This window comes from Gopherus evgoodei, chromosome 17 (genome assembly GCF_007399415.2).
Source record: "Gopherus evgoodei ecotype Sinaloan lineage chromosome 17, rGopEvg1_v1.p, whole genome shotgun sequence".
NCBI lineage: Eukaryota > Metazoa > Chordata > Testudines > Testudinidae > Gopherus > Gopherus evgoodei.
The window spans coordinates 4,479,899-4,495,237 of record NC_044338.1 but is presented as its reverse complement, the minus strand read 5'-3'; the positions used below and the strand labels follow the sequence as shown (position 1 = coordinate 4,495,237).

Below are 15,339 nucleotides of genomic sequence, written 5' to 3'. Positions count from 1 at the left end.
AATTGCTACGGTATGCACCCTTAGCAAAATTCACTATGCTCACCTCGTAACATGGCAGAACTCAACGGCGATACGCTCCGACATGCACCACTCCTGCGGGAACATACGCCCATACTTTTCCTCATAGTCCATCAGCTGACGTTTAATCCAAGCATAGCGTCTGTCAATTTTATCTAGCCAGGCGACCTGAATGAGATGATGAACACTGTACAGTCCTGCAGCTGCTAATATTTAGACATGTTGCCTAAGTATATTCTAGTGGTTTAGAGAAGAAGCAGGGCTAAGAAACGAAGTCATATGGAATTGAACAACAAAAGTAATACTTAGCACATCTTCAGAGTGCTTAAATACAGGAGGGATTTTCAGACGTGCCGAAGTGATTTAATAGCACAAGTCTTACTGAACGAATGTCAATGGGAATTGTGCTCTTAAATCACTCAGGTGCTTTTGAAAATCTCAACCATTCTCTCATTTATTCCCAGCAAGGTACATATTACTCCCGTTTTAGAGAAGGGAAATTTGAAACCCCTGACGAAGTCAGAGGGATTAGAGTTTAGGAATTCCTGGATTCCCATTTTCAGCTGGGTTTCAAACTCTGGCCCTTGGACCACCAGCTGCCTGCAGGATCCTTGCTAGCGCTGCGTAGAAGGAAAAAGTACAGCACAAGACCACATCTCCTAAATCATCATCCACTCAATAGCACATCATTAAGTCATTACTCATCTCTGACACAGTTAGTTCAGAAACAAATATTACAAAATCAAGCTGGGTAAGTATGAAATCAGTAGCTGCCAACAAAGCAAAATCTATTTCTTTTGCAATACGTAAAATCCAACCACAGCATGCTGTGTTCCACTTACATCTTGGTTTTCATGGAAAAGTACAAGGTATTCTGAGAGGTGTTGTTTAATAAATTTCTTGATGATTTCCTGTTTGATTCTGGGATCTAATACGTTAGCAACTAGACATGCATCACGGAGGACATTGCTGGGTCCACCAGGCCTCTGTCAAAATAAACAAGAAGAAGAAAAGATTTACTAGCCAAAAAGCCTAAAGGAGAGATTGTAAAATTTACTGGCTTTTGTAGCTTCATCTTGTTTTTGTCCTCTACTGTTAGTTCCCTCTTCCCACCACTGCTGCTGCTGCCCCCGCTTATTGACGCTCAGGTATCTGGGTTATGATAGATGAACAATGAAACATCTCTCAGCAAAAGGTACCCTGTGGCTTGACAACTTGATTGCTGCCTGCTGGAAAGCCAGCCAGCTCAGCACATCATTTTTGTTAAGCCCTTCACTAAACACACAGAATAATTCTATGAAGGAGGAGGGCTAACAAAGCAATCCTGGGACATGCAAACGTGTTCCCATCCACACAGAGGGTCAAAATATAAAATAAAAATAAAAAGCAGACAGGAGTTGAGCAACACTTCAACACTGAGAAAGTTATTAGATTGCTGGTCAATATTGGCACATACCACAGCTTTACTGCAAAAGACCACAAGCATCACTGTTGCTTAGAAGCATCTTCAGTAAAATCCCACGCCTCAGGGGAGTTTCAAGTTACTCTTCGTTCAGGAGCTCTTCCAAAGCCTCTCCATTGATTTCAATGAGCTTGAAGTAAGGCTGACATTGTGCAATCCCTGTTCCTAAACATTTGCTGCGTTCTACCAGTGCAGTGGTGGGCAAAGCGATCCCTATATTTGTACAAGGGCTTAGTAACATTTCTAAAGTGTTTTGAGGCCCATCTGCATGTAAGATGCTTTAGTCACAGAGAACTCTAGGCTTTGCCAGACGGATAAGCAAGAAGAAGTAAGCCACGTCTAAGAATTGTTACATGTATTATCACAATCTTTTGCATCCCCACAGGGCCGAGCAGGCTAGTCCTGGCCCACTGTGGGAGGTGCTGTACAGAGCCAAGAGAGAGTGCTGGTCCCAAAGTTGTTACCTTTTATAAAAACTGGGGCCTAGACCTGTAAAACAGTGCAGCTCTGCTGGTCTCAATGGAGCTATAACAGCTGACTCCAGCTGAGGATCTGATCCTGGAAGTGAATTTTTAAATTAAAAATAAGAGCTCTTTAAAGCAATAGTGACAACAATGGTCAGAAGCCAGAGACTAGGAGGCTGCCACTTTGCAAGTTTCCTTTACACCACAACTCAGTAACAACCTGCAACACACTAACTGCTCCTAGCCAGGAGCTGCTACTGCTGATCTTTGATGTGGACTAACCCTCTCACTACAAGACTCATTTCGTTTCTGACAAATAAGCCAGATTTGAGCCCAGGCCTCCGGAGAAGGAAAAAACTTAGGACATTAACTGCACCTTCAGGTGCTCATTTAAGATATTAAAAGTAAACCATGAAACTGATGAGACTCTGTTGTATTCATGGGTCACGTCCCTAGGCAATGAAACTGCAGGTCTCTTTGCCTGTTAGTTCCTTGAAGAGACAAGGCAAATGATTTATTAGGTACATGGTCAAGGAGCAGTGGGGGTACTTTGGAAGACAGAGTTAGCTCCTCCCGTGCAAGGAATCCAAATTCTCCACTGAGTAAACAGTAATTCAAGATTATTGCTGGACTTCTGCTTCTTAGTATGCACGAACATACCGGCTCATTGCAGCATAGTGGTGTTTTCATTTTTATGCTGCTCCAGGGACTGGCAATGGGGCAAAGAGGCCTGGTTAACTTTTACAATCCATATATACGCACACTTCCAGCAGCAGGTAGAGCTCATGGGGCAGACTGCTGAATTAGAGAAAGAAATGTCAACTGCAGCCAGCCACTCTGCTCTATGAAGTCTGGAGAGTCAGAGCTTCCCCTTGGGATTAACTTTTCTCGGTAGTATTGTCTTTTGTAAACAAGATTTTTGGTGGCTGCTGCAGTAGAGAGTATGGTAGGAGAGCCATGCAGAGCCAATCCGCTGGGTGCCCCCTAGAATGATTAAAAGCTGGGATCAAGCACAAGAACTTGCTCTCTATAAACACATCATGAGGGTAAACAACTATTTAAACTGAAGAACGTTAGTACAAGAAGAAAGGGGTGTACATTGGTCATGAATAAATGTAATCTGGAAATTAGAAGAACGTTTCTAACCATGAAAAATGTTTTCCTAGGCAGCCTTCCAATCGGACACCATCCAGATGAAGCCTCTCCGAATGATCAAAGATATCAAATGGTATGATTTCAAGTTGGATGAAAGGATCCATTTTCTAACTGAACAGGTTCCACTCTCTCAAATGGTCACCCAATGCTCTCTGAAGCAGTATGGTCATCTGCTCCAAGTGCCTACCAAGTTCCCTGTGGGAATCCACTGGGACTCTGACCCAACGAAAGCAGGATGGAAAAAAGAGTGCCAGAAAAACTAAAGCACTGTGTCTAGATGTTGTCAATAGGCACCTGCCCCTCAGAGGCACCTGAGCCCATAAAGCACCAGATTTGGCTCAGGCAGAATATCATAGAGGCGTGTAATGCATTCAGCAGCCTCTACACTATCCAAACAGCATGAGAACTTACCCAACCAAACTTTCCACTAGGGGTAGCGAGGGCAAACAGTCTAACTAGTTTTGATAAATTTATGAACAGGATGATATTGGGTTGTCAGCAATAGCAGGGGACTGGGCTTGATGACCCAGAAGGTCCCTTCCAGTGCTGTTTTGCTAAGTTTCTAAGACATTATTATTTGTGGTCACAAGGTGAGGATACAGGAATATTGAATGAGTATCTAGGGCTATTTAAAAAGAAAAACAAATATTAACAGTTAATGTTTTCAAGTGCTAATTAATCCCAACATCACAACTGTGAGGGAGGTAAAATTAAACCCATTAAAACAGATGATGTAACTGAAGCAGTAAAATTAAGTGACTTGAGTCAGTGGCTGAACCATAATTCCAGTTCAGAAAATCCAGGATCCAAGCTCTGTCCCCTGCTCACTTCAATATGCTTCTGATTCACCCAAGCACACTTTAGTTTTATTCTGCAATAAGGATCCTGTAGATGCCAGATGAAATTGATTGCAGTCTCACACCTACCTAGTACAGATCTAAAATACTATGAGATAAACTCAATGCCACGTCTCTCACATAGAACAACAGAACTTGAAGGGACAAATGCAAAAAGTGAACCAACAAGATAAACAGTAAAAGATAAGGGCCTGCTCTTGCAACCCCAAAGCCTGATACAGAACATATTCATACAATTGTAGGACTGGAAGGGAACTCAAAAGGTCATTTAGTTCAGCCCTCTGCACTCAAGGCAGGACTAAGTATTATCTAGACCATTCCTGACAGGTGTGTGTCTAATCTGCTCTTAAAAATCTCCAATGATGGAGATTCCACAGCCTCCCAAAGCAGTTTATTCCAGTGCTTAACTGCCCTGACAGTTAGGAAGTTTTCCCTAATGTCTAACCTAAACCTCCCTTACTGAAATTTAAGCCCATTGCTTCTTGTCCTATCCTCAGAAATTAATGAGAAAAAATTTTCTCCCTCCTCCTTGTAACAACTTTTTATGTACTTGAAAACTTATGTCCCGTCAGTCTTCTCTTCTCCAGATTAAACAAACCCAGTTTTTTCAATCTTCCCTCACAGATCATGTTTTCTAGACCTTTAATCATTTTTGTTGCTCTTCTCTGGACTCTCTCCAATTTGTCCACATCTTTCCTGAAATGTGGTGCCCAGACCTGGACATAATACTCCTGTTGAGGCCTAATCACCGCAGAGCAGAGCAGAAGAATTACTTCTTGTGTCTTGTTACAACACTCCTGCTTAAAACATACCAGAATGATATTTTGGTTTTTTTTTGCAACAGTGTTACACTGTTGACTCATATTTAGCTTGTGATCCACTATAACTCCCAGATCTTTTTCCACAGTACTCCTTCCTAGGCAGTCATTTCCACTTTTGTATGTGTGCAACTGATTGTTCCTTCCTAAGTGGAATACTTTGCATTTGTCTTTATTGAATGTCATCCTATTTACATATATTTACTTGATGGAAAACAGTTAAGAAAAATTACACGCATTACACTACCACTCAGGAGACGGTTTCTTTCTAAAATATCTCCTAAAACAAAAAAAGTCACACAGATCAAATAGTAAATAAAAGCCCAAGATGAGTATGCTTGACATTTGAACAACAGACTGTTCATTTGAGGGAGAAAAAAGCCACAATACCTTTGTGCCCTGGGAAGGAAAAGCTTCTTCAAAATCTGCCAAGATTTGTTGTCCTAACTCATTTTGGGCAGCCTTTACCCTGCCAGAGAAAGAACAAGCAATTACTTTGTTCCCAGAATTACAACTAGTTGTTTTGTGTTTGAAATCTACAAATGTTGCTAAAATATGCTCTTCAACCCAAGCAGCTACATGAAAATACACAAAAACGTAGCATAGATTAAAGTAATATCTACATTATGTAGGCTATTTCATCAAAACAGGATCAGGTGGGATTTCTTCCCCTTTTTTGGGGGGGGGGGGGCGCACCCCACTGGCACTAAGTACATCTGGCTAACAAGTTAGTGCTGTGACAATGTTTATTAAGTTCTAATGGAAGAAATCCTTGATTTTAATCCTCCTCTTATAAATTAGTGCTGTCATTCTGCATCAGTTTCTCAGCTGGTATAAAGCAAAATAGTTCTTTTAACTCCAGTAGAACTATACCAGTTTACATAGGCAGACAACCTAGGCCTCTACACCTTTATGTGCATCATTGATATTTTAATTAAAAGTGTATTTTTAATGTATAAAAGCCTTCACAAAACCTCCATTTCCAGAGTGGAATTATTCACAGCTCCCAGGTGGACCTGACCTATTGTTAAATACCTCCATTCGAGTATCATTTGTCTGCAGTCACACATAATAAGTCCTTTATTTCTTTAGGAGAACGAAAGAGCTAGGACATCAAGAGGGTAGAAATGTTTAAACAACTCAATCTTTTGTTTTCTTTAAAGAGCCATATACAAGATCCATCTTTTGATTGACTTAGCTGAGAGAACAAAGCTTCTAACTTCCAGAAATAAAAGTTGACAGGGCTTAATTGATTCTTCTATAGAAATGGAAATGCCTACACATTCTGGAATGCGCCAAAGTAAATAGTTAAGCACTTAAGTCCCCTGGCAACCCTTGAAACCTTCCATCACTTTTTACTGTACTGGAACAGCTTTAAAGGACTAAAACTGATTATAAAAAACTGTGGATTTTTCCATAGACAGATATGGTAGCAAGAGTGGTTGGGATTTTTTTTTTTTTTAATGTTTATTGAGGGTGGATTTGGATTGTTTAAAAAGACCCTCCAACCATATCGAAGAAGGATTTGCTTCTTTAATATTCCCAGTTCAGTTCCAGCAATAGCTGAAATGTTACAAGAAGTGACAATAACAAAGCGGGATTCTTTAACTGTCATTTTCACTTAGGTGCCGAAATGCAGAAAAATCCATATCAGTAAAAATTATGGTGAGATTTTCTATTTGTATGTATATATTTAGCTACTGCTCTCACAATATGATCTGCTTTTCCCTGATTTATTTATTTAGATGGATCTTCCTTCAAAAAGCTCTCCACCTGCAACGTTGAATGCAATTCTCACTTACATTCTTTTCTGTCCATTGCTACTATTTGAAAGTTTATACAATACTCCAGGTTCAGATCTACATTCATACTTCTATTTTGTGGTCAAGCTAGGAGCTGGCTGAAATTTGGGATTTCTGGCTTGCACCAAATTTTGAAATTTCCTGAGAACTGGAAATTGGGGGGGCACACACGGAGGGAATCCGTTTGGAAACACCAATACAAGGTGTTTCTGAAACAAAATATGCTCCTCAGAATCCCACCTGCAGCTTACTGAAATTGACAAGATTCACATCAATGTCAGTCAGTGGTTGCCCAGGCTGGCAGACACTCCCATGCTGCACTGTAGACCCCAAGGCTTTCAGACTCCTAGGCCAGCTCCCCAGGGCTGCCTGACTCTGTTTGGTCGGAACGTTTCCAACTAGCTCTAGTCCAGATATGAAAAGAATATTAATATAATAAAACTATGGGGGGAAATTGTAGCAACAGAGAAGCCCACTCCATCAGCCCTTACTCATGGGTGTAATCCTGCTTAAGTCAGATGAGTAACTCACGTGAGGAAAGACTGTAGGATCAGACCTCTTGATCATCAAGGGAAAAAAAAAGTGGATTGAGAAAGCAGCATCTTTTAATGGACTAACAAACAAACAAGCTTCTGGGCTCAAAACATGTCTGGAGTCGTGAATAAGAGACTTTATATGAACATGTTTGCTGTAATTCCCATTTCCTTAAATTTGACAGGATACAGTAATATCAGCATTTGACTCAAGCTGAAATACAAAGTACAAGGAACCTCAGAATAGGGGAACTGCTGGCTTCTAAAAAGCTGAACGAATTAAAGAGGACCTGTCAAGTAGTTATAGACCCAATTTTGGAATTTGGTGTTTTAGGCACTAATTCAGAAAAGTACTTAAGGATGTGCTTAACTTTAAGCAAGCGAGTAGTCCCAGTGACTGCAAGGGGAGTGCTCACATGCTAAAAGTCATGCATGTTTCTTGCTGAATCAAAGCTTTAAAATGGGTTTTAACTAAAGCTAACACAAACAGAAATCTCTTTTTAAAAGAAGTCGAGGATGACAGGTGTGATTTTCTGATACTTTATTAAACATTCCCCTCATTGTCACAAACTCAAAATATTATTACAGGGCAACAGGAAGTGCAGTGAGTGAGGCCTCAGTCCAGCTACATTTACACATCTGAGGGACTTCACTCGTGTTAGCAGTCCCAGGCCTATTTGCACATGTAAAACATAGCACACGTTTAAGCGTTTGTAAAACTACGGCCTTGTCTCATTTCAGTGCCCAGGCTGAAATGCAAAGATGAAACCAATAGCATCGATGGTGAAAAATAAATCAGAAGTTAAAAATTTCAGCAGTTTTAGCCATTCCAGATGTTGCTAGTTTAACTCAGTTTTGGACGTTTTTTAATGCTAATTTTATGCTGACAACATCCCTTTACCTGATTCCCAGCAAGTGCTGGGACGGCCGCAAAGCAGCCACCTTGAACCTAAATAGCCCGGACTGGGCATTTCGCTGTGGCTGCTCGTACATGCCTTCAACCTCTAGCTACATGGGTATTAGCAAAGGCTTTGATTCTCTCCTACCCCTCTATTTTTTTTTTAAATAACTTTACTAAGTTTCAAATAACAGTAAATTGCTAGAAATCACAATTCCTTTTGCCAAAGCTACCAGAAATATTAGACTACGCCTGGCAGCCTGCTGAGATAAAAAGAGGCTGAACTAGCCTGTTCTTCTGTGGTAGACTTATAATTATGTCTCTTCTAAATATTTTCCAGGCTTTTTCCCCTCACTATCTGCAAATCTTTTTAAACCATTTTCATGGGTGGGTTTCTCACCACTAATTATATCCTCCCTCCACAGATAGAAAGCAGAGCAGAAATGAGAGATAACAGTATCTCTGTTTACTGTAATCAGCATCTTTTAATACACCATAAGTAGTTGTTTTAAGAAACATGGCTGGAAAAAACTATCAGCTGAATATGAATGCAAAATCTGATGCTCAATAGATCCATATAAACTATTGGTACAAGAATCTGAATAGAAGAGGATCTACCCAAACCTCTTATAAGCACCTGGTGAGTTACTTACAAACAACTGCAGAAATACAACAGTTAAATGACATACAATTAAGTCTGGCAACATCAAGCAGCAAGAACTTAAATTAAAACCATATGACTTGCGAAAATCCACCCAGTAGTGTTCAGCTGTCCCTTTTCTTTCCCAAGTTTTCACATTTGGCTTCATCTCATTCACTCTGAACAAGAGAACTAGTCAAATAGTCATGTAGCAATTTAACAAATAAAATATTCAAAATGATTATTGTTGTTGTCGTTCTTCATCCAACTCTACTTTTAAGAGGCATTGCTTGATTTCACAAACATGCAAGACCCCTCAACTCACTTTGGGTTGCATCGACTATTAATCCAAAGAACAAATGAATGGATACACTAAAAACAATAACTTGAAAGGATGAAAATAGTGTTAAAGCTTAGAAAATCATCTTCAATGTTACATTAATCATTAAAACACTTCCAAGAAAGAAAGAGAAAAGAAATGCAAAATCCAAATTATGCTGGAATATGGACACGTGTAATCAAACTCAGTCAGATACTACAGAATAATAAATCATTTCACAGTAATTTGCTGCCTGTCAAGTACTAATGAGATCACAGCAACATGTTGGGTGTAGCTCTTCTTTCACCCCGCATACAACCACTTCTACCTTTACCAGATGGTGCGTCTGCAACTGTCTAAACAGAGAAAGGAAAATCCCACAAAGAGCATCTTAAAAATAGTAAGAAGAGACTTTCCCTACATTTCTAATAGCCTTATCTTAGAGAGGCAGTAAAACAGGAAAAGATTTTCTTCCCGGCCCCCACCATATTTTGTGGTAGGACTTGATACCACTGTGTCTTTTACCAGCATTATAAAGAGTTTTCACTCTACAGTCCAAGCCACTGTAAAATAAATGGCTGCACATCAGAAAAGGAACCATGGGCCAAATTCTGGCACACTGCATAAGCAGTTACATATATTAGATGCAAAAGCAGCATTAAGATGTGGCTGTGTAATGGTCAGCAACAGTCTCACCCACAGCTCCCCACTCAGAGCGGATTGGTACTGTGCGGAGGAGCAGTAATCTAGAAGAAGAAGGGCACACTTCCTATTCCTGGAGTACAGCACGTACATGGACCGTGGCCATGATTCAGTAAAGCATTTAAGAATTTGCTTAAAACTCACTGATTATGATGAAGCTTAAGCAAGTGCTTGAAGTTAAGCCTGCATTTAAATGCTTTGTCAAATCAGTGCATGTGCCTGTTATTCCCAGGCCTCGCTGCAGACTCTGAAGGGAGCAGTACTGGGGTGCAACACATGCATCCCCACTGGGTTTCCTGGAAAAAGGGTCAGGGCAGTACAGAGGAGCTGTCAGATTCTGCCTGTATGTGTTCAGCGTTCAGACACACCAAAGCAATGACATCAATATTGCCTGCAATCCTATACTGCCTTGGACTGCTAGCTGCTTTCCCTAGGAAGGATGCCATCGAAAGCCACTCTAAACGCTGCATCTGCAGAGCTCCACCAAGCCCTTCTCCTATACCAAGCCCCCTCTTTGATATCTGAGAATGGCTGTCACATGCACGCAAAAAGCAAACATTAGGCTAAAGCAAAGACTATGAGTTCACATTACTATGAAAACATGGTCAGGCCAACCCCTGCATGAATGCTAGCAGCACACATTGAATTTGATTCTTTGGATCTGCCTTTAGAACCATCTCAAGTACACAGTGTTGTTCATTTTAAGCACCAAGGAGTGAGGGGATGGTAAAACACACTGTCTCCTAAACGTTTTCTCAGCCCCATTCTCAAATTCCCAACTGAAGCCATCCCACCCCAGAAAGGCTTGGGGGGGGTCACTCGACACTGACCCTTAATCAGCCAGAAGAGGATGGTACTGGGTGATAGGACACACTGCTAATTCAAGAAGAGACCAGAACCAGAGATCAAGGCTGAGTATCCCATGCACCACTGCAGAGAAAGACCACAGGCTCAGCTCACTGGTTTGGATTTTGTTGTTAAATCAAATCCAGAAAAACAGCACCATGACCAAGCTGGATGAAAAAGTTTCATAGCAGAACCAGGCATGTTTTGTCCATTTATTTTTTTCCTGGGTGGGGTGGTGGCTGCAAACCTCAATGGCACTAGCACTGCTGAGGTCAAAGCCAAGTGAGGCCAATTTCAGGTGGAAACCATACAAAACTCAGTGGACTGAGAATAGCCTTGTCTGGTTATTTTTGGGAAAATAAAGCGACGACTCTAGCTGCATGAACCAATGAGAATCGGACACACATGAAGCTCCAGACTCAACACTATGAGGAAAAGTTCTGCCCTGACTTAAGCTCTGTGCAACTCCACTGAAGTCAGGTGGAAGCCAGGGCAGAAACGGACCCCGAACATTATTTTGTTTTAAGTGTACATATCTTTTACTTTGTGTTATGCTTCTGGGCCAAAGTAATGAGGCTAAGAAAGTGGTGGAAAAGATCAGCTCTGAGTTTATTACAAATACTGATTCATACGAGGTCTCATAAAACAATGTTCACTAATAATAAATTAATTACTGTGCCTATTAAAAGCCAGGCAATGGGAAGCCCAGGTCATTTGTGAATACATCTTAATCATTGTTATGAATAAAATGGCCTGTTAAAGAGATGAACCAGTTGATCCAATTTTAAACTATCCATTTGGCTGGATATAAATTGTAAATAATGTATCCTGCCTTTACATTCCTGGAGAAGTTACCCTGTGCAATGCATTTTCTAACTTCCTTTCCCTGCAGGCATGTGAAGTGAACAAAGACTGATCATTTTACCTTTCAGAAAGCTGTCGTATCTGCGGAATCCCCATATATTTGTTGAAGTGCTCTAACACATTCACAACACCTTGCAGGAGATTGGCAACTTCCCCATACTGTCTCCGCCTGGTCATAGCCCTGAAGAGGAAATCAGAGATTATAATACCAGGCTCAATGTTAAGGGCAGATCTTGGGTGGCAATTCCATAGATTACCTCATCCTGCTCTGGGTCACAGCCACACATACTGAAATTTATTTGTCTAAAATATACAAATCTTCATTAACATTCCATTGCAGCAGTAGAAGTTGTTTTAACTGATGCTAAAATAAACGGAGACAGCATACATCTAATAGTGCTTCAAAAACACAGACATCAAAAGTAACTCTTGGCAAAGAACATGTAAACTACTGAATGCATCAACTTCACAGTATGGGTTTGAAGGCAGTAAATGTTATTTTGCCATATTGACCCAAATCAAGCTATTTCTCATCCCAGAAGAGTATGAGTTACAGCTTCATAGGGAAGAGAATTATAATGAAAAGCTGTTGGCCTTGACTCTATTGTTAATGTCTTTCATGAGCAACTGACGGAAAAGTCAAATTGAATTATTTCTTTTTCTGCATTCTTTTTTAGGCTCTGTACAGCTGGGAAGGCTGGGTTTAAACTATAAGTGCCTAGAAATATGAGGTTCTCTGCAGAGGGCTCTCAGTTGGGTAATTCACTACCACGCAAACCAGGCCTAGCCCTTGTCTTGCAACTTTCCAGTTGCTTGCAAAACTCATTTCATCAACAAGTAAAATCTGTGGATTGTCCTGGCAGTGTGATCCTCAAGCAAACCAACTAGAGACTACTACAGATAAAGCGTAGTTTCAAAATGCAGGCAGAAGGGAAGAGTTGGGTTCCCTTCTCTTGAAGGGTCATTAAACGTACTTCGCAATTTATGTAACAGCACCCGCACACAGTAGTGGTGGGCACTTTAGAAATGCAAACAACTGAAGAAAGAGATACATTTCACTAATCTCAAATATCACTCCAAGGATGTTCTAATTTGTAAAGGCCACACTCAGAATTAGGACATCCAACTGAATGGAACAACATTATTCACCAACATAGCAACTATGGTCCTCTAATTCTGATTATCAGTGACACGACTCAAGAGTTCAAGGTCCTACTCATATGGGACAGGGATTGCAGGACCTACCAGGTACATGCAGAAAAGACCTGACAACAGAATTTATAATAGCCGGTGCTAATTCTGTGAGCACGCATTCCCTGGAAGAAGAATCGGCTAATAAAGAACCATTTAGAATGCTGCCCAGTACTCCAGAATACAGCTGCAAAGTCCCATATTTATAAAAGCACCATTGAAAGTTCCTGTGACTTACTCAAGTGAATCCACACCCCCTGCCAGCATGTGCAGGTGATTGAGCGTAGTGATGGAGGTGGTCAGATGCCGCTTGGCATGATCTAGTTGCTTGATATCTCGTGTGATTTCTTTAACCTAGGGATTAAAAACAAGAGACTGATTAAACATCCAAGCCACTACAGCAAATTGTAAGGAGAGGATGTGACGGGCCCTGTCCTCTCTGGAACTGAACCATGCTGGCTTCTACAGCCATATTAACATAGGGACAAGGGTTCACAACCTACATACAGCATGTAGAACTAGAGCCAGAGTGAACTCTCAATAGCATGTGTTACCAATATGCGACCATTAGGATGGACAAATGACAAATGCTGAGAACAAAAGATCTCCCGCTCACTTTAAAGGCCAGGAAGAAACTTCCACTCACCATTTGCTCTGATTTTTCCGCCTTGTCTTTGATATCTTTAATCTTACCAAAGAGTTGCTGAATGGCTTTTTGGGCCTCCTCAAGAGCCTGAGAGAGAAGGAAAAGATTCATACTCAGTTTCCATCATCAAAGGAACTATGCAGTTGCTCCCTAGTGCAAATTTTGTAGCATTTTTACTACACAACATTCAATCCGTATATCAAAGGCCAATATACAATTGTATTGTCCCAAGATTGACTAGAAAGACCTGAGACAAGGAATATTTCCCAAGACCTTTTTAAAATAAATTGATAGGATTTTATTCCCCGTGATCGATGGCTCAATGTGAATTTTATAATGGGACTCTAAGTGCCTGAGTTAAGAGCTCTACGAGTTTGTTTCTACAGATTACAACCGGAAAGTCATGATATTTAAGAAAACCAGAATATTTTCCACCCATCTAGTGAAACTGGAAAGACACTTAAAACCTCAACTGATCCACATATTTACAGTGGATCAGGAGAAGAAAATATCTACCTTACCAAAAAAAGTGTGATAATGAAAGAGGTGCCATCAATGGAAAAAGTATCGAGTGTGTTACCTAGGGGACAGAGGAACTGAACTTGACGTGTTTGCTAAATGAATAAGTCTTCTAAATGAAGGGGGAAGGAGGCTTTGTGGTTAAAACACTGGCCTAGGCCTCAGGAAATCTGCGTTTAATTCCTGGCTTTGCCACAGACTTTCACCTCAGTGTTTCTGTGACTCAGTTCCCCATCTATAAAATGAGGATAATAATCTTTAAATTTAAAATTCTTCCATCCCTTATAACTCGTTTAAATAGAATGTTTTGCTCTTCGGAGCAACACTGCCTCTTCCCAGGTGTACCTACCGCCCCTACCACAATGGGGAGATCTTGGTTCCGGGCTCTAGTTAACACTGTCACACAAATAATAAATAAAACAAAGAAATTCCCCTTGGTCCAATGCACCAAAATCATGCCACAGGGCGCTATAACACAGAAACAGCAAAAGGAGTGCAGCCCTCAGGGAGACAGAGATCTGTGTAGCCCAGAAAGAGGCATACAGCAACATAGGGAACCTATTAAGAATACATCAAGCACATTGAGGCTCTCTCACTTCCAAGTTCCGGTTCTGTTTTTGTAAGTAACACGGTGCGATATTGACAGACAGGAGGATGCATAGCAACCTGTAGAGTGGTTCCTGGTTTTTTTAACAACAATAAAGCTTGAGCTCTGACAGCAAAAGGAAAGAAGCAGCCAGCATAAAAACCCAGGAGTGCCCATAAGTTTTAAATTAAAAAAAAAAAAGGAACAAACCCTGTTTTATTTTTACAAAGCCGCTTAGATGCTGAACCAGGGTTACAACCACCTCCTAATCTAAACTCACATAGTGCCTAGTGTCTTACAGAACTTTCCCAGGATCTGCACGGTAATATTACATAGGGAAGGTCATTACACTTTGACCATTGTTTCAAGTTAAAAATGTGTGGTGAAATATTTAACATGCTGCAAATAAGAGAGAAAGGCAAGAAATTTTTCCTTTCCTTCCTTCCATGTTTCTCTGAGATTTCCACAGTGGGAAATGTGAGCAGAGGCAGACACAGCAACAGCTTCTTTGCAGGGTAAGAATAAGACTCAGTCAAGCTCACACATTAGCATCTCTCTTGGAGAGAGGACAGCATTCTTGTCTGTATCACTGCAACAGTTAAGGGCGTGACAGCACTTCAACTACAAAACTGTTTGCAGACATTTGTAAATCGGCTGTAAAACTTCAGCTTCCAGCCATATCCCCCATGATACGGTAACTTTGTAAAGTGTGTATTCAGTAAGGGCCAATTCATACACCCCTGAAACCAACAGACTATTTGACAGAGCAGGATCAGGCCCTACTGAGCTCTTTAATTCATGTTTTAAACACATCTGTACATGTGTCTTATGCAAAAGTAGTCACCTGAGGACAAGATCCTCAGCCAGCATACACATTGATTCACACCAGTGGGGAAACTTGCCCCAGGTTTCTTTGCTGCTACTGTATACTGAGCAGCTGGTTTCAATGGCATCTCTCCCAAATCTTTTCCTGACCACTGGGCTGGATGACCAATTCTTTGCTTTCAAAGCATTGTGCG

General features: G+C 40.8%; 1 protein-coding gene across 3 annotated transcripts in view; it reads right to left on the bottom strand.

Moving 5' to 3' along the window:
- Positions 1 to 15,339, bottom strand: part of VPS53 (VPS53 subunit of GARP complex) — a 91,391-nt gene that overhangs the window by 56,083 nt on the left and 19,969 nt on the right. For all 3 annotated transcript variants that reach the window (XR_003996878.1, XR_003996879.1, XM_030536220.1), the window contains exons 5-10: positions 13,216 to 13,302; positions 12,808 to 12,923; positions 11,440 to 11,559; positions 5,165 to 5,243; positions 861 to 1,004; positions 44 to 186 (exon numbers count right to left, since the gene is read on the bottom strand). Coding sequence is in view for 1 of the 3 variants with exons in the window: in XM_030536220.1 (XP_030392080.1) it covers positions 44 to 186; positions 861 to 1,004; positions 5,165 to 5,243; positions 11,440 to 11,559; positions 12,808 to 12,923; positions 13,216 to 13,302 (689 nt within the window). In the remaining 2 variants the exon portion in view is untranslated. The remainder of the gene's footprint in view (positions 1 to 43; positions 187 to 860; positions 1,005 to 5,164; positions 5,244 to 11,439; positions 11,560 to 12,807; positions 12,924 to 13,215; positions 13,303 to 15,339) is intronic.